This window comes from Oryzias latipes, chromosome 21 (genome assembly GCF_002234675.1).
Source record: "Oryzias latipes chromosome 21, ASM223467v1".
NCBI lineage: Eukaryota > Metazoa > Chordata > Actinopteri > Beloniformes > Adrianichthyidae > Oryzias > Oryzias latipes.
The window spans coordinates 2,777,488-2,797,670 of record NC_019879.2 but is presented as its reverse complement, the minus strand read 5'-3'; the positions used below and the strand labels follow the sequence as shown (position 1 = coordinate 2,797,670).

The 20,183-nt window shown below is 41.8% G+C and overlaps 1 protein-coding gene across 1 annotated transcript; it reads left to right on the top strand.

The window, feature by feature from the left end:
• Nucleotides 1-3,058: 3,058 nt before the first annotated feature.
• Nucleotides 3,059-19,620, top strand: cavin2 (caveolae associated protein 2). Its single transcript, XM_004081412.4, has 2 exons — nt 3,059-3,699; nt 15,784-19,620. Exons 1-2 carry the CDS (start codon nt 3,145-3,147, stop codon nt 16,720-16,722), a joined length of 1,494 nt encoding a protein of 497 aa, XP_004081460.1. The 5' UTR covers nt 3,059-3,144; the 3' UTR covers nt 16,723-19,620.
• The last annotated feature ends 563 nt before the right edge of the window (nt 19,621-20,183 follow it).

Genomic DNA, 20,183 nt, shown 5'->3' with positions numbered 1-20,183 from the left:
GGTTGTAAGTGTGACATAGTAGCTACAACAGCAAGCCACCAGCTCCCTGCTCTGCTCCATTCTGATGCATCCACTTGGAGACGACTAGATCTACACGACTACATCTTTGTTTTCCAGCTCCCAACTGCACAGCTGGATAGCTCCACTATTGCTCACCATTTCTGGTAGTGTTGGGTTGGGGGAGTGGGGGGCTGTAAGCTAGTGGGAGAGCGTATAAACGGATGGACGATGGAAAGGGGGCAGGTGCCTCCCGTGCCAACAGTCCTGCCCATAACTGACAGGTGAATTTCTGATGAACTTCTGCAGAAACTATGTCCTGGAAAATGAAACAGGTTTTTGGGTTTTGTCTAAAAAGGGCACTTTTATCATTTTGAAATGATCTCTGGGAATGCTTTAAAAAAAGATCAAAATGTGATTAGAGTGGGTCTTTAAGGCCAATTTCTGAATCTAAATTGTTCTTCTGTAAAGTATTGTCCTCTGCCCTTCCACCTATAAAGCGTTCAGCCTTCGTTCTGTTAGGTTTCACACTCGTTCACAGTGAACAGCCACGCCTGCTTTTTGTTTTTAATCCTGTTTTTTCAGAATATTTTCTTCAAAGTGTCTTTTGTCGAGTTGGACATCCTCATCTTTGTTTTCGTGTCGTCTCTACCCAAACTTTAATCATTCTAGATTTCCTGCCACTGCAGGGCTTTTGGCTCACTTTTGGTTCGTTCTAAAAATAATGTTGTCTTTAAATGAATCTTCCGGTCTGTGCTCGCGAGCCTGCGGCAGGGCTCCACAACTCAGGATCAGGAAGAAAAAATACCCACGGTCTGTCACAAAAAGACAAAACAAGGCCACATGCAAACATGTAGAGACATGTAGAAGCGGTGCTTAGGAGCGCAGCGTAGGGCTAAAAAGGAGCAACTATAAATACAGTCAATAAATACAAGTCTATGGAACAATAAAAAAACAAAGATTCTGTGGTGCGTACTTATCACCTGATTAACCATGCCCCAATGGGTTTAATGTAATGTAACCTGGTTTCTTTGTCTCCTGTTACAGTTGGATCGTCCTGTAAACTTAGACAGGAATGTCTCATCACATAACATAAGTCTAATTATTGTCCCTAACACTGTCAGAAAAGAACCAAAAACTAAAGTAAATCAAAAAGTTGGCCATTTTCAATAGTTGCCCACTTTGGGGGTAATGTAACCGGAAATAAGCTTTGACCTGTGAGGGGACGAAAACCCCCCAAAGAAGAAATCCAACTGAGCTAGTCATGTGTTTTTAACCCAACAACTATTCGTATCATATTGGATACACGCATTATGTCAATAAAATGATTTAAATTTTCCTTAACCTAAGATGCTGGAAACAGAGGCTTCAGATAAACATGAACTATAAGTTTCTAAGACATTTAGGTTGTGAGATTTTGGTTAAGAACCAACTGGGGACGTTTTTATTTAAAAAAAAAACCTCATCATATAGGGGGCCTCTAAATACCCATATGACTTGTTTGTGCTCTGTAGTTCATCATCATTCCACTAGGGGCAGTAGAAGGGCTTTTCCTGCTCATTTCAAAATGGCTGCTTCTTTGAAATCAAATCAAATCAAACTTTATTTATTTAAAAAAAGCGCTTCTCATACATTGCGCAACTCGAAGCACTTTAACGTTTGGAACAAAAAAAACACACAAAAACACTTTGGCGGGAAAAGTTTACTTTATGGAGGAAATAACTCATCTATTGTTATTGCATTTATTTTAATGAGTTGCTGCTGTATTGAAAGCATGCAACATTTTTGATAGTTAATTATTAATAACACAGTTGCACCATGTTAGAAATGTGTGGATCACATTTGAGACAGTAGGTAAATAATTTCTTTAACATAAATTTGAAAGTCTGCCTGCTGTTCGGGTGGAGATTTCTGCCTGAAAACCTGCTTTTTTCCAGCATGTAGAAACCAAGATTCCTATGAACTTTCTCTGAGAGTGCATTAGTGTGACAAAGGCAGAAGATACTCGATTGTCAACCGGGAGGAGCAGCATGATGAAAGACACCATGATTTGTGTTTGAGGCGTGGGAGAGGCTCCAGCAACCACCAACATTTTAGTACCTCGACTGTTTGCCAAGTTTTTTATGCTACAGTTTGGCAGTCAGGTGGCCTTAATTTGCATGTAAGCCATTGTGACCGAATACAACGTTTCTAATAACTGACCATAAAAGCATGGAGCAATGTGTCCATGCTTATGATAGGTTGCCGTGGACAACCTTAAGCTCGCTCAGGTTTGGAGCGCCCGCTTAAGTCAAACCGGTCTGCACTGTCAACAATAACTAAAGTCCCATATCAGTGTCAGCAGATAGTGACAGTAGAGGAAAAGCAGGCTGGTACCGGATCAATGGAAGGTGTGTCTTGAATAAATAAATAAAAACAGCCAAGTTGCAGCTCTGATGGATCCATTTTCTGCAGACAAGCCTACGCTTCCTATCATGCAAAACACACTCACCCATGGTAAACCGCGACACACCCACGCATTCCTTGCAAACCCCACATGTGCCTTTAATTTGAAAATGTGCAAAGTTTAAAACTAAAAAGAAGAGCTTGCTGGTGAAAGATTTGTAGGTTTGTGACAAAACAGCAAAGGTCGGAGAGCGACCGGGGAGGAACAACAGGGGCACACGCTTTTCACATTTCCATTACCATTTCCACGGCCGGGCCGCCCCCCCCCCCCCCCCCCCCCCCCCCCGCCCTATGCCATGACCCAGAGCTCCAACAACAGGAGTGAGCTGGGGCAGGGGCACTCATGGGGCAACTAGGGGGCAGAAACGTTCAAACTTAGAGTGACACGTTATAGTTCTGTGGAGGGTTTGGGGGTGAAACATGCTTTTGTTTTGGGAAAGAGGGATTGATGGCAGTCACATGGAAACGCAAGGAAGGAACGCGCGCGCGCACCCACCCAGCAATACTGTACTGTCAATAAGGCTGGGGCTGTGCGGTTTCCATAGCAACGTGGCCCCTCCCTCCCGCCTGCAGGGGAGGTGTTTTGAAAAGTTCACAGCGTGTTTTTTTTCACCGTGTGTGTGGAGCCAAAAGAGGACGACGTTCCACGCCCGCCGTCAGTCAGTCCTGCCGCGGGAACAGCCGCTCCACCAGGCGAGAGACATGGAGGAAGACGCGTCCCACGCCGAGTCCGGCAGCTCCACGGGCAGCACCCACGCCCTCCCGCAGCAGCAGCAGCAGCAGCGGCAGCAGCAGCCCGAAAACCTGGAGATCATCTCCGCGAGCCTCAGCCCGTCCTCCGCCCCATCCTCCCCGTCCGCCACCAGCACCCTGACCCGCCTGGGCTTGAAGAGCCCCACGGGCGCGCCGCCGGCCTCACCTGGCGGCCAGGTGAGCGCCATCACCGTGGTGGCGCTGCTCGACAAGCTGAAGACCATGCTGGAGTCGGTGCAGGACAACCAGCAGCGGATGGAGCAGCGGCAGGCCGAGCTGGAGAGCGCCGTGCGCGGCGTGCAGGGTGACGTGACGCGCCTGTCCAAGGCGCACCTAGCCACCTCCAACAGCGTCAGCAAGCTGCTGGAGCGCTCCCGCAAGATGAGCGGGGGGCTGAAGGAGGTCAAGGAGCGCCTGGACAGACAGGCCGTCCAGGTGAAGAAGCTGGAGGCCAACCACAGCCACCTGCTGAAGAGGAACCACTTCAAAGTCATCATCTCCCAGGTGAGGAAGGAAGGACACCTGTCCTGTGCGGCTCACTTCTGCCATGTCTATAGACTCCAAAAAGTTTAAATAGTATTAAAAAAACTGAGTTTTTGCATGAGTGCATGACTCATTTCCATTCGTATTTGCCTGCAGAAGTGGATCTTTAAGGGAGAACACAGACTTTTTACCCCTGATTCTACTGTTTCTACTTTTTACCCCTGAAGTGGAATTTCAGATGTTCAGCTCCTTCAGAATAAAAGGGGGAGGGAGGCAGAGAGATAGAGTTGAAGGGTGTGTCAGGGAATTGCTACAGAGGATAATAGGGTGTGTGTGTGTGTGTGTGTGTGTGTGCGCGGAGGGGGGGGGGGGGGGGGGGGTACTGACTCTTACCAGATCCGTTTACACCCCACAGTTATAATTCAGTCAGACAGAAGAAGGCTTTCGGGTGGATTTCCTCACTACTGTCTCACTCCTGGGAGAGTAAATAATAAAAATAGGGGGAAGAGGCCCCTCCTCCCATGAACCCTCATCTTTTCTGATAAAATTATGTCCAAACTTGCAGTATTCCTCAATTTTGTGTCTAATAAAAGACACGTTTATGTATTGAAGTCTTTCTAAGTGACGTAGATTTTTCTTTTTTATAGTTGTCCTCTTGTTCATGTGTGCTGCAAGCCGTCTGTGGGTGTGTCTTGTGTGCCCAGGTATGGGAAGGGGGTGGGACTGTTGACATAAGCCAAGTGACTTCTTACCTTATCTGGTTTTCCAGGTCTTGAAGGTGTTGTTGTTTGAATTCGGCCGGTGCCAACACTTTTAGCCTGAACGAGCTGGTTCAGTGTGTGGGCGGGGGGACGCCACATTTGTTAAATTATTTTAATCACCTTAGTGCTCCCAGAAAGAAGCTACATGATAATTCTAATAAACTAAAGCATTAACTCCAAGGCAGGATTTCAGAATAAAAGACTAAAGTTCATCTGGTTTGATCCTGAAGCATTGGCAAACAGGTGGAGTAAGGGTAGGTATGGGTGTGGATTGGTGCATGAAGGGAGGTGGATGGAGTTACAGACTTAGTAAATGAGAGCTGCTGTGCCTGAGGGAGGGGGGTAATAAAAGAACCAAGTGTAGCCCTCTCTTCTGCGCCTCTATTGACTCTTTCCTGTGTCCATTATTTTCTGCCTGAGTGGAGCCCTCTTTGCCGTTTTTGCTACTTTTGCTGCAGTTTTAGCTCCTCTTGCTGTTTTCGTCTGGCAAACAAACTCCAGCAACAGGTGGCCCATCTCCGGCTGAGCCACCTGTTGCGGTTCCCTGTAAACTCTCATGAAAGCACGCGCTCATGCTGACCTGGGATAACTCCCATTAGGTGTGCAGCCATAAAGCAAAACCCTTTAGCCATCAGCCAGAGGGGCCCTTTTTTTCCCCTGTCCCCGCACAACCAAATTGATCTAAAACAGCCATTTTCCTGTATTTGACAACTGAGGTGGAAAACCCAAAAGGGCCCTGCGAGTGTCCGCGCTGCTCCAGGCTCTGGCCATGTTCGGTCAGACTTGACGGCCACGTCTGCCGCTTGGCTGCACTTCTGTGCATAACAAGGACTAATGAGGGCTTAATTACTGCTGCTTTGGGCCTTGTTTGTTTGTTTTTTTGCGCTTTTCCTGTCTCCATTTGGCCCCTCTTTTCTTTTTGGGCCAGCGCACACTCCGAAACACACAGCCACGTAAAGATTCAACTGCAAAACAAACGATCGGGAGGTTTGCAGCAAAACCCCGAAAAAGCTTCTCATTTTTCCATCCACTATTAGTTATGCAGATGTATTCAAAAGCTCATAATCTGAGTTTAAGGAGCCGTGAGGATCTTATCGTTTATCTTATCTGCATCACGGCAGCGTTCCACCTGATGCACGGCCGTAATTTCATTTCCTGCCACTGAAGCAATTAGCTTTAGCATTCATCACAGGCTGCCATCCCCATTGCTTCGCAGCGGAATTTCACAACGAGCAAGTGAAAAGCGGAAAATTACCTTTCGAGAATGGAGAACTGTCAGATGTTTGACTCCTGATAGGAGTTGAGTTCTGTGTAATGTTGGTAGGGCAAAAAGGAGCACAAGTCTCACCCTATCAGGCTCTCACACTATCAAGGTACATACATATCACTTTGAGAAAACAGAAACACTCTGCAGTCTCTGCAGCCAAAGTAAACACTGACTGCAAACTTGTTTTTGTGCTTTGGTAGGAGCTTAGCTTCGGCTCAACCATTCGTTTCTACAGTCTATTTTGGAACTGCCACTCCATCTGTCAACGGACGTCCGCCTCATACTCACTGCAGAAGACTGCCGGCCTCACCACTTTCCAGTTTTCGTTGCTATCAGAGCTTTGGTGCAACTTCAGCTGACAATAGTTCCGACTTAACGTCAGCTTCAAAAAGTTGAGTCTCAAGCTCTGAATGTGAAGCAAACTTCCTCAATCTATTGATTGGTTAATGATGTTGGGGTTGAAAATCCAGCTCGAACTTGACCCTCTCTTCCTTATCCAACAACTGAGGGAGGCACAGGAAACATCAGTCATAGATGCTACAGTCTATGTTCTTTTTTTTAGATGCAGCGATTGTTGGATAGGAAGTTGTAAATTGCTCGCATACATTTAAACTTTAGCCTTGGTGGAGAAATAAGTTTTAAGACTCACTCTGATGTTGGCATCTGGCTCAGAACTGTACGGCTGGATAGCTGCAACATTGCTCACCGTTTTTGTTGCATTGCTAATGTTAGGTTGGGGATGTTAGGGGCTGCAAGCTACCTGGAGAGTGTTTAAAATGTTTTTTAAAAAGTTTTAGATACCATAACAAGTTCCAGCTCTTGGAGTGCTCTACATAATACTCATTCACGTCCCACCCTGATAATCTTTTGATCTGTTTCCATAGCGTTCCCAGTGGTCTTTTGAGTAAGATTGTTTCACTTTTAGCCCAAAGTTTCTGCAGAACAGCAGGAGTTCTTCAAATTTCACCTCTGAGTTGTGGGCGGGACTTTTGTCGCAGAGAAACCCCGCCCCCTTCCTCTCACTTTTGCTTAGGAACTTGCAGCCCGCCTAGCGTGTTTTCTACGTCACAAATAATCAGTTTTTCAATGGCCTTTTTCTATCTGCTCCTGATTCACAATGATTTAAACAAAGAATTATGCAAAAATGCTATTTTTAATCTTAATTTTCTTAATATATGTCCTCGATCATTTGAAAAATGCCACAATAACACAATTGTTACTGTCTTTAACTAATACAACTACTATGTTTGATCAAAAAGATCCCCTGACCCAAAACATCTGATCATAGCTAACTAGAAAACTGGAGGGAAATGGAAGGTAACTGATCTTCACTGTAGGATCAGATCCATGCAGGTTAAGGCAAGCTTAGGTTTGAGCAGAGGTTTGCTGCTTTTCTTCTTCAGATGATCTATTACACCAGCATGTAGCCAAAAGCAATGCTAGCTATCTCAGAGAGTTCAAACATGCAGGTGTACGTGTCAAGAGCTTATAACCCCGGGCAGGAAGCTGGTAATGCGGACGATGAAGGAGGCTTTTGCAGTTCTCTTCATGCTCTGTAAACATGCATATATGTCGAAATACTTCAGAAAAGCCATTTTTTTTCCTGTTTGTTGCGGTTTTTTGGTTTTAATATGGGATTTTTAGATTTACAATGAGTGTTGACGAATGTCCATAGTGACTGCTTGGCCTGAAATCTGAGTTTTCCAAATCAAGTCTGGTGTTTGTTTGTGCTTTGAGTTTCTTCCTGTGTTCACATTCTCTTTTTCCTTTGGGGTTTGCCTGTCATGGGCTTCCCTGGCCTTCCGGGGCTGCATGTTTAAAGAAATTAAAATAAAGATAGAAAACTACAAGATGAGGATGGGGATTATTTCTAAAAAGTAATGCCACACATTTGTTGGGCTGATAATAAAAACAACCCAAGAGTGACTTAGGCTATGAGATTACCCTGGATTATTACCAAGACTGCAGCATTACCTGGTGCTTTTCCCTTTTGTGTTCAGGTTGAACATGTCTGCTCAGTGGTTTCGGCCCAAGAGGCAAAGGCAAGTTTGTAGCTGCACATTCCTCCGTCTAATTGCTAGTTTAGGAAAAAGCATCAGTAATGTTGGAGAGTGAGGAACCAAGACTCCACTCATTTAGGACTAAATATTTCACCACAACCTGACAAGTGTGTTCATATTAACATTATAATTATACTTTTTCTTTATACTTTTCAGCTTTCGGTGGGGTTTGGGAATGGAGAGTTTTCTTTCACTGTACCATTCTGTATCATTTTTTTGGGGGGGGGGTTCAAGGTAATCGGAATGATCCATCAAAGCTGTGTTTGTACCTGCAGGATATCCCCAGATAAAGTGCATTTCTTTGTCTGGGAACTGCTAGTAACAGATATTAAAGTTTCGTGAGACCATTAGGGTGTGCCCTATATTTGAATAACTAGACAGCACTGCCTGTTGTGTCAGAGCTCATGGGTCTGTCAGTATGTCTGTAGACCTTTCAAAATTATGAAATCCTTTCCCTAACAGTCTCTCACATTCGTTTTAGTTAGTGGAGAAACAGTTTTCATTGTTTTTCCTCAATAGCTCTTAAGGAAACGGGACTCTGAGTCATGTTGTAAGATAAGATGATGATTTCCTTGCTCTGCCGTGGAGGCGTATGCCCTCCAGCCTGAATGTGGGGTAAACATTGTCCCTACTGTAAACAGACTTATCAGAAATGCTCGTGGTATCTCTGCACAAGCCTTATCAAACAATAGCTCCCTGAATGGGATTGTGCTGCAGCTGTAGAGAGGGGATCTGGGGACATTTGGACAGAGGGTAATGAGCTCAAGCATCATCTAAACCAAGGTTGTACCAGAGACGTTTCTTAGCCATTGTGGCGTGCATCAAAAGTAGAATGTTATACTAAATTCGAATTGGGCTCAAAAAAGCACGGTCTAGCCACTGCTTCTAATGAAAAGTCCATGTAAACGCGCGCAGAGGCACGTTTTGAGCAACTGAGTCCAAAACTCTTGTGTTCACGCATCGCTACGCAAGTTTTTAGTTCATTTTCAGACTCTACGTACAAAACACGTGTCAATTGAACACGTGGTGAAAGTTAACTTTGACCAATTATAGATTCGGATTGGGTAGTGACAAATAGAGGATGTCCTTTTCAAAGCACGGTAGTGGGAACCGTTTGAAAATTGATTATGGGAGTGCAATTTAATGATTGACACCATGCTTTTACATATCGTAATAGAGCTGTAAAAGAAAAAGCCTGGAGCAAGAGTTGTGAAATTTGCACCGCTTTGGCATTTCGGCACCAAGCCTCTTCCAACTGTGAGTACATGCTCTAGTATCGGGTTGTGACAGACCTGTGTGAACACCAAATGCTAAAGGTGCATTCAGAGACCCGTTTAGTGCCTTCTTGAACGTGTCACATACGCCAGGCGTGTACGTAGCTTTGTCTGTCATTTAGAGAAAATGACAGGCAATATTTCAGCAGGGCCAGGTGTTTGGTTGGGTATCATGTCACTAGGCAATTAATTAGAGCATATGACTCACAAGGTGTAGCCTATCATCATCTGAAGTGTCTGACCTGCTGCCCTGCAAGGAGCTTCCTTAAGCTGTCCAAACCGATCATTAATGTCAGCAGGAACGGTGGTGGCCTCTCTAGATTACAGCTGTTGCCACTCAACCAGCTTGTCAGTATGACATCGCTCCTCAATTGGTCATTGTACTGTGTGACTGCGTAAGCCCACAGAGCCAGTAAACAGCCAGTGCTTTCCTTTTGGTGTGGCAAAAATGGAAGGGGTGGGAGACCAAAAGAAGTTTGCAGTGCAACGTTCTGCAGGCACCAGACCACGAGGCATGATGTCACACAGGAATGTTGACGCGTTAGTCGAAGCCCAAATCCAACATGTAGAGCTTTTCCAATGCTGTATCATAGTTTTTGCTATCACTGCACTATTTCCTTTCCATCCTTTCCTCTTTCCTTCCTGTGCACACAGATGGCTCATGTACTGTAGTTGGGGTGGAGAGGGGTGTGGTGCCATACAGCAAGTTTGGTGCAAGTAAACTATGGAACCAAATAAAGCCAAAACATGCAAACAGGAAAAAAAAAAAGGACGCAATCTATTGTTTTTGAAGTGGACGTGGTGCCACTTCAAACACTGTTTTGTAAAGAAATAATCATCAACAAATTTAGCATTTTTTCAATACTGCAAGTAGTCAGTTTAAAGAAATTTTAACAATAGATGAATAATTCTTACCATAAACTTCAGAAAATTAGCTAAACTTTTTCCCGCCAAAAGTGTTTTTGAAGTTTCACGGAATCAGTCATTTCAAAATAAGCAGGAAAAGTTCTTCTACTACCCCTAGTGGAATGATGATGAACTACAGGGCAGAAAACATGGACCAAGTCATAAACAATGGCTTTTTAAGAAATGTTTTACTTATGCCAATTAGTTAGGGGTCTCAGAAATCCATGTATCAAATATGGTACAAATGGTTATTTAGGGTTAGGACAGCAAATCTGCCAAATGTGTGCCCATAGTGGCGTTTGCATTACTCCCTTATATAGTTGGGATTTTATTGAACCAATTCTGCTTATGAAAACCCATATTTACTGTCTTTATTAAAGCAAAACACAGATGGAATCAATGGTTATTACAGATTTGTGACCATGAAAATGTGGAAAAAATTGTACTTATTTTGTAAGTTGCTCCTAAAACCTTTTCAATCATCTATAGAACCCTGTTTTCCGTTTATGGCCTCCTTCACTACCTTTAATGATGTGCAGGTTTTTTTACAGCACTAAGATAAACACTCCTTGCTCCATTTCATCCTCATCGCCTTACAAGCATGGTTTGGCGTCATGGAAACTTTATCATAAAAAGCTAAAAATGATCACATTTATTGATTTGATGATTCCCTTAAAAGCTGCAACATGGTACAACTGGAACAGGCTGCAAACAAGACAAACAGGTTCAAAGGGCCACTGTATCTGTCCGCTTCCACCAGCCAAACAGGTAGGATTAAGGAAACCTCAATTCATTTTCTGAAGAACCAACTGAAACGATTGTTAGCGGAAACACAAACACGGCTTCTGGGCTTTGCAGAAAACTCCCGTGTTGGCGTGAAAGAAGACACGATCTTTGTTTGTAGTATTTTATAGCTAAAAGCACCATTAGGGGACTAGCCAATAGTGGCTGCTAAACAGTGACACAATCATGCTAATGTCATCTAAAGTACAGTTGCAGTAATTTAATCTTGAGTACACTATATCTTACTGTAAATTCCTCTTAGGGTGGAACATGATGCTAAAGGTTATTTCTTTGCTCTAAATGCACACTGCAGATGAGGTCAACTGGGACACCAACATCAGGCAAAAGTCTGCACACACCCACCCATTCAAAGTGGAACAAAGCTAAGCTAACAAAAGCATTGGAAGCGGTTTAGCCTTGCACGTAGAGTCATTATCCGAGTAACACGAGCTGATCTTAGCTCTTTTACACTTTAGCCGTTTGTGTGCCGTGCTGTGATCCGTTTGAACCCAACAAAAGGCTTAAGAGAACCGGCTTACATAAGCTCTAGCTTACTAACACCTTGCAGGGTTTGCAATTAGAGGAGACTTTTTCCAGGCTTCTGCTCAATGAGATTTTGACCGGCGTTACATAAGTAAGTTAGTTTTGACGTACGTGCCCTTTGTCGTACAGTAAATTCGCTGTCAGAGTAAATTATTTTAGCCTTCCCGGCCTTCCCACAGTGTATTTGCTTTTGTCTCGTTCTTTGAAACGGTTTCTCTCTTTAAACAACAGTGAGTGTTCGGCGTGGCGGTCTACAGTGTTGCCTCGCAGAAACGCACACGTACTGTATCACATTCTTAGTGGGTAATGAGTCTTTGCTTGAGGGGTTTGTTAATTAACAAGGTTCCCAAGAGAACAGTGCCACATAGAGAGGCACATGCAAACACACTCACACACACAGACACACATTTGCTTTGATCTTGCATGCTAAGTCTGAACAGGGCTAAACAGGGGACATCAGAAACTATTGTGTTCATAAACTCACACAAGGCGCATTGAAAATTTGATTACATAAAAAAGTTTCCAGTAAAAAAAACTGCATTAAAGACCCTCTCTGATCATATTTTGATAATTATTGTCGCTTTTTGGAGAAAATATAAAAAAACTGTCGTTTTTTTTCTTTTAGTTTCTGCAGAGCGGCAGAAGTTCATTAGAAATTCACCTAAGGGGCAGGACCATTGGGGCAGCGCTACCCCACCACCACTTCCCATTATCCATTTGTGTACTCTCTCTCCCGCTACAGCCTGTCACACCCCCAGCCTAACCTTAGTGGTGTATCAAAAAATTGCAAGCAATATTGGAGTAATCCAACTTTACAGTTTTGAGGCAAAAGCCAGCTCTGATTGTTTTTATTTAACCTTTATTTCACCAGGAAGTCCCATTCAGAGAAGATCTTTTTATAAAAAGGGAGACCTGGGCCGAAAAGCATGATCACAGTAAAAATATACGGTCAAAACAATAAATTACAACTAAAATACAGTTCAAATGAACACTGTAACAATAATAAGTTAAATCACGTTCACTCAGACTCAGGTCAAGAGTGTGCATATTTCTTCCAAAAGTTAAAAAAGCTTTGCTTTAAAGCAGGGGTGTCAAACTTGGTTGCTCAGGGGGCCAAAATCCAGAACATGCTGGATAACAGGTCAAACATGATAAACTTTTGTTGAACATGATAAAATCTAACTTTTTTCAAAAACACAAATATTAATAAAAATAGACAGATAAAAATATTTAAGAATAAGTCAACTTCCATGCATCTGGTCTAGTGGACGTGTCAAATGGAGCAGGCGGAGCAAGGGGTTTGTAATGCACCCATGGTATTGTCTATGTCACAAATGGAATCTCTTTCAAACTGCATATGTTTCGTCTGCTATTGATTCACAATGATTTAAAGAAAGAAATACTCAGAAATGTTAAATTTCCTAATATTTAAAAAACACCAAAAACACATTTTTTTTAATCAAAATGGGTATTAAAGTTCCATCATGCAAATAAGTACTCATACTGCTCTCATTTAAAGCAGGTTTCGCTCCAAATTTCACGCACTGTTACAACTTTTTGACCTGCATTAACTAATAAAAGAGCATTATCATAACAAGCATTCTGCAGTCAGTCTGGATGACTCTCCTGCGTTCTCCTGAGTTTGTGTTCGCCTTGCCGCCTCCCACACATACTTCACACTCGGCACACGGTGTGCAAAACCGGTTTGAACAAACTCAGTGGGTGTGCAACGTGCCCAGACTGGAGCAGGCGGGTCCGGCTAAAATCTAAACCAACTGAGCATGCTCTGTCTGTAACATCTGAGACAACTCAAACTGGGATTAAAAAAGGAGTTTTTAGAGATCTCTGTTAATCCTACATTAGGGAATTGTACTAATTACAAGAAAGCAGAAAGGTTTAAGGTACAGAAGGTTGTCAAATTTTGAATTTTATGTTTTCAAGATTATGTTTATCTGACCAGGACTGATCAAGTTTCAGTTTTTGTCCTCTCAGTTGTTTAAAAACTATCCGATTGTCCATATTACTTTCGGCTCCATATGAAATATCAAAGTAAATTTGACGTTCCTGTCAGAAGATAGCACTAATTTTTGCAGATAGGTAAGGTTTTAGGTAATGGTTATTTAAAAATGGTGTAATTAGATATTGTTTATATCATGGTTTACACCCAAAAATGTATCAACGTTGGATAGAATATGCTCTATCTTAGTTGTAAAACTTATTTCTATGCTTGAAGTGCTTTTAAATAAAAGTTTAAGTGAAACAAAAGAGGAAACGGCAGAAAAACAACAGTTACCGGCGAGTTCTTCCTTATCGTAAGATGCCTTTGTGTGTTTTGACAATGTAATAAAGAAAATGTAGCAAAGAACCTCAATAAAGAAACTTGCATTTACCTTTCTAACTCAAATAAGCTGCATTTATTATTTATTTTCTATCTCCTTGTTCTCACCGTTGATGTTGTGCCCATAGCAAAACACAGACAGATTTATTCCTTTTACCTGGCAGATACCAGACATGCTTTGAACGTTTAACCACAGCTGCATGTTTGGGTTTAGGAGAGAAGATATCAGGTGTCTGAAAGCTGTTTTGCAAACCTTTTACCTCATATGACCAACAACCAGCCATAAACAATCTGGATTATCTTGTTTGTGTGATCACTCATCGTTTATTTCCAATATTTAATTATTTCCTTAGAATGAGAGACTCCTTTTATAGTCCCTCAGCAACTCAAGTCATCTTTTTGCTTTATGGCATCTCAATAGCTGCCATGCATTCCTGAAATTGTCATATTTTGATGCATGTCAACTTTGTGTGCAAATGCAAATAAGTACTGAAGTTTGGCAAGAACAAAGTTGTTTTGTAGGAGTCTAAAGCTTCCGATGTTTTCACCATAAAGCCCTACTTCGATCATCTTTTGAGCTATTTTCAAAGTGTTCCCAGTGGTCTTTTAACTATGATTATGCTGCTTTTAGCCAAAATTTAAAAAAAAGTGTCTTTTTGGTAGGACATGGTTTTTCGAGAGCGGCGGAAGTTCATTAGAAATTTGCTTCGTACACACCGTCCATGTGTCCCGCGTTATGTACCTACAGTTGACAGAAGCTTGGTGTAGATTTGGTGAAGCGGTGCAAATCTATTGAATCTTTCTCCAGGCTTTTTCTTTCACAGCTTTGTTCCGATATATGAGAGACTGTGTATAATAATTCCAGCTGTGCTCAAGCCGCAATTATTTATTTGACCAGTCGGTACTAGTGATGTATGAGTGAAGACCCCTTAATTTGCAGAAGCGCCAACCATTTGTAATTAAAAGAAATCTTCACAAATCAAATCAAAATGTATTTATAAAAAGCGCTCCAATGCCTTGCGCAACTTGAAGCGCTTTACATTTAAAATCATACAATATTACAATTAAAACCCAACCCACCCTTCCCACTCCCCTCCATTAACACATATGTCCCATGACAACCACACACAACGAATACCTATACAAGTAACTTCTAAAAGGAACTTACGGCTTTGCTCTGCTCTGAGGAAACACTATTTGGGAATCTATTCATACCAGGAGCAGCTGGGCCGTAGGAACATCGCCACAGTGCCCACCCAGGCCGGGACAGCAACGGAGTTTAACTTCACTGCCGTGAGGCTACAATGTTAAACTCCAGCCGCCCCAGCAAGGGCAACAACCTCCGACTGAGCCAGCAAGTCCTGGTACAAAGATCCCCACTCAAAAGAATATATCTCACACTTGCTACCATAAATCAACTCAAAAGCTCAGATTTCAGACATGTAGCTGTGCATATCCACCACTAGATCTGCATCTAGTTGTAAAAATCTGTTAGTTGGAAAAATAATTGGAACATTGGAGTTGGGAGCTCTAAGCCCTGAATCACCAATTAAGAAACCTTTTAGGTCATTCCTGCATGTATGTAGTTGCATTTTATGGACAGAGTTGAATGGCCATGGGTGTGGATAAACAAGGTTCTGGAACTTAATGAAACCCTTCCTGTTGGAGTCATTGCTCTCCACCGGACTCTATTAATGCTGCCCAATACTTAATTACATATAGATTCAACAGGTGGGTGGGAGAAACAAACCCACCGGAACGATTGACTCCTGCAACGAAACAGCAAAATTCCTCAAATGGCCTAAGAAGAAACTCTGACAGGCATGCAGGGACTGGTTTCTTTGGTCCTCCCAACAGGCAGATCAAGCCTGAATGCCAGAGTCTGTTAACCCTTTCAGCCCTGAGACTACATACTGGTGGTTTTAAAACGTCTTTGACCATGTTGATGAGGACAACTGTGTTTTTTATTGCAGTTTATACAAATACATTTGGGAGAAATGTAAAAATCAAGGTACTTTGGAGACATTTTCTTTTTCCAAACCAGAATAATAAATGATGTGGTCCCAAATTTTAGTTATGCAACAGTTTATATTGTTTCTTATTTCACTAAAACACCTCCAGTCTTATTACTACCTCATTGTGATACACTTTCCTATTTTTCTGTTTTTAATAGGATGACAATGAGATCCCAACCAGTGTGGTGGTCAAGGATTCCCCCAGGACCCCGCTGCCAAGCCTGTACGATACAGAGTCCATTCAACCCGCCCCATCTGTAGCAGGCTCTGTGGATCCCCTCCGCACCCAAGATGAGGCTCTGCAGACCATTAGCCTGTCCTCAGATGAAGACCTTTCAGTAATCCATCGGGAAGATGATGAGATGCTGGAGGGCGACGCTATGGGGGTTGCTCCCATCCAGTTTGAAAGAAGGGCTGACAGGTTCAAGCGCAACAGTCTGAAGAAGGTCGATAGTCTCAAGAAGGCCTTCACCCGTGAAAGCCTTGAGAAGAAGATGGCCAAGATCTCTACCAAGATTGTACCACCAGAGAAGCGGGAGAAAATCAAGAAGAGCTTAACCCCTAACCATCCGAAGAGCCCAACCTCGAAGAGCTCGTCCTTTAAGGTGGCTCCCATGACGTTCACAGTGAAGAAAGTCCGAGCTGGGGAGGCCACCACGCCAGAAAATGTCTCGCCTGAGAAGGATGCTCACGTCGAAATTCCTGTTCTCGGAGGCCTAGATGGTGAGAACTCCCTGGCAAAGGTTCAGACCCTGGAGGATGCTGCAGGGCAGATTCAGGAGGCACTCAGCCCCACCGCAAAAGAGAGTGTGAAAGTAGAGGTGTCAATCAATGGAAAAGCACCGAGCGTGGAGTGTGAGCTGAACGGCGAGCGTGTGGCCGGCCTGGCGGTTCCAGAACAGATGGAAGATGATGAAGATGAAGAGGAGGAAGAGAAGGATGTGGAGAAACAAGAAAGTGGAGATGAAACTACCCCGAACAAGACAACAGAGAATGAGACAACCGCAAACGAGACAACCGCCAATGAGATAGGCGTCAATGACACAACCGTCGCTCCGGTTGCCACTGGGGCAGTTGCTGTGGAGCAAGTGTCTTAACTGTAATTTCCTTAAAACATCTATTCTGCTTTGGTTCTGTAATTACAGAAGGCCCAGTAGGTCTTAATTGCCTACACCGACACTCTTGAGAGCTTTTCCTTTGCTTCAGATGGAAACATACTCCAGACTTTCACTGATATTCCCTCCCTGAACATTTGCCGCCACGTTTTCTTTGATTACCAGCAAAAACCTTGCCAGGAATTATACCAGCAACTAGAAATGACTCCGCGTCTCTTCAAGAAAACAAAAAAAGCAGATCTAGCGTATTTCCCTAAATGTTTTCGTTAGGCCCTCAAAGAAGAATACCCACAGTTCAGCTGGTAGGTCCACATCTCCAAGGCACTGGTCCAACCATCCTGCTCCTGCTGTGTGTGTCTGCATCTGCTCGCCTCTCTGTGCTACATTGACATGCAACCTTTTTGTTCTTTTTCTTTTAGTGGAAAACGGTAAATCTCTGTCAACAGGAGTGCAACCGATAACCTGTCTTAGCACTGGGTTGCCAGGTTGTTCAAGACTTGGAATGAGTTTGTTTTGTTTTATTTCAGTGAGCAGGCGTGGGGTGCTTTTTTAAATAGTGGATTGAGAAAGTTGACTGCCTTTTCTTCAATTTCTTGTTTTTATGCTAAATATATTAAGTATTGTGAAGTTTGGGTACAGGCTTGCTTTTCTGTCTTTCCCAGTGACACCATTTATTCTGCTTGGCACATTATCATATAATTGCTTTCCAATCGTAAAATGACTGTGTAGAATGTCTGAATAGAAAAGAAATGTGTTGTTGTTGACAATCTTCAATCAGTAACGTAAATGAAGTAAATCAAATCACAAATATAGAACAAAGTTTGATCATGATTTAAGATCATGGCACCTTTTCAGCCATATTTGTCTTTTGTCAAATTTCCTTTCATGCTTGGGTGCAAGAATTATTGTTACTCTGCTACTCCCTAAGGATGTAAATATAGTAACTTTGCTCTGATATTTTAAATGGATGCAAATGCCTTCTTTAAAGATTAGATCTGTGAATTGTTTCACTACAGTTTCTTCATAGCAAACATTTGATTTGTAGAAGAAAAATCTATGAATTTCAAGTTTAAATGTTCACTCTGTTTCATATTCTTGGACTTAAAAGGAATAAAAGTACAATTTTACTAAGTAGAAATATTACTGAGCCCCCCCCCCCTTGCTGTAGTGCATGCTTAAATGCAGACTTGCTCGTACACTGCCATTATCTGGTTTGCGTGATTGCACACCTATGTCTTTGGTGATGAATAAAAGTCAAACACATCTGATTTTTGTTTTTCTTTGATGAATTCCTTCCATCCAATACAGTTTACACAAAATATACAGGATGTTTGAAATGATTAGCAAACAGTCACCTGAAGTTACACCATTAAAAGCACTATTCCCCCCCCCACTTTTGCTCCATCACAAAACTGTATTTTTTTTTAAATGTTGGCAACAACAGATACAAATTGTCTCAAGTACAAATTTTATACTATATTTAAAAAAAAAATATCTTTGAATTTGCATTGCTGTGAATGAAAACAAGTAAAATGATTTGGTTTGCAGATCAGAAGCAGTGAACCCAGTTCAGACACACACATGCTCTGTTCATGTTTGTCCCGCAGTTGGACTGGATCCGATCCACCACGGGTGTTCTGCTCTACTGCAAAAGGAAAGAATTGTAATGAGAATTGAAGGAAAAGATGTTAATGTTAGCTAATGATAAGGCGTGTACCTTTTACACGTGAGATGATGAAGTTGGGAGAGTCTCATGCATCTGTCAGTGGAAAATGAGACATTTTTAAGAAACACGGAAGCCAATAGCTGAAAAACGTTGTTGGGAAATTGTACTCAGCTTAGAAATCCTCCATCTGTGTTCAATTTAGTGCAGTTTTAAAGTTGCGATTTGTTTTCCAGATTGTTATGAGATAGAAAATAGAAATATTTATACACATATTTGAACATTTAAAATATAGACCCCCCCATCTCATTTACCATAAATAAAACACAGAGCAGCTCTTGTACTTTGTGCTCGAACACACATTTGTTCAACTTTTCCTTGACAATAGCATTTAGTGGGGTTTACAGCTATTGCATTGGGTGTTTTTGTACAAGAATTACAATGTTTAAAATGTATTTTTATTTCTGTCAATACATTCTGGTTAAAACTGTTATGGGGAGAACTGGTGTAAAAATGGACAAGAATATAGCAAATAGGGAATAAATCATTTTGCTAAATTTTTTTTTTTTACATTAACTGTTTACAACATTAACAAAGTAAGTAAAAATGCAATAATTACTTAAATAGGTTAATCAACTCAAATTATTTTTTTTAATGAAAAAGTATTTGAACTTTAACTTTAAAACTTTATAGATGTTTTTTCTTTTTTGTCTGAATATTTTCAAATAAATACATGCATAAAGATACTTTTAATACTTTTCTGTGACCTGTAATTCTTCTATCAGCAGCGTCTCATAATTGGGATTGAGCACTGGGCTTCATTGTTCAATAATTTAGTCTGTTCTTTTCTATATAATGTTTAAATTGGCTTTAGTTCTGTCTATAAATGTATATTTAACATCCTGTAAAAATTAGATTTTCATATTTCCAATTTCTTCATAAAATTGTGATTATATGATAATCTCCCTATCAACATGTAACTTGTGCCTTGTCCAGAAGGATTATTGTTATAAACCCCATCCTTATTTTTACCTTTTGCCGTTCATTTAGCCCCCCCCCCCCTACCCGTGAACCAAAGACATTTTCCCATCAGCAGATTTCCTGCCACTTGAGTGTTTGAAAATGTTCTAGTTCTGGACACATAATTCCACCCTGTGAGCATTTCTTTATCAGACTTGTAGTTTTACTTCTATAAATAAAACTTTTATGAGACTAAACATTGTCTTCTGTCATCAGTCTGTTGCTGCTGGTACATAGATCTCGTGTTTCAAAGAGATACTTTTTCCTTTTTTTGATTTTGAAAACCGTTTGTGATGCCACTCCCTCCTATACTACCAAAGAAAAGCTAAAATTAAACTGGTTCCTCCGTACGCCATTCCAGTTTACACCTAACAGGGAATTATCCCTTTGAAAGGAGTGGCCAGGATGTTCAACTATCAATAGCTTCTTGTCACTTTTGTCTTTTATATTTCTACTTTCTGAGATTTTCCTCTGTGTTTTAAACAGTAATTTTTTTTTAATGAATGTGGTATTTGTTGTTAAATTTGTCAATAAAGCCAGTTTTACCAAACTAAAACATTCTGTAAATGTAAATTTACCAAAAACATCCACTCTGGTTTGGTTCTGTAATTACAGAAGTCCCAGTCCGATCATCTTTTGATCTATTCTGTAACCCTTGTGCTATCCTATGGGGTCCAGATGACCCCACCCTTACATTGACGTGTTCTCCCCACCATAACAAAGGTGGATAAAGGTGGAAAGATTTCATGTAATCCATGGA

Bases quoted from the DNA above. Each gene is read 5' to 3' on its own strand.
- cavin2 (XM_004081412.4), top strand. From the start codon at position 3,145: ATGGAGGAAGACGCGTCCCACGCCGAGTCCGGCAGCTCCACGGGCAGC. The intron at 3,700-15,783 runs GTGAGGAAGGAA...TGTTTTTAATAG, and splicing joins TCAAAGTCATCATCTCCCAG to GATGACAATGAGATCCCAAC.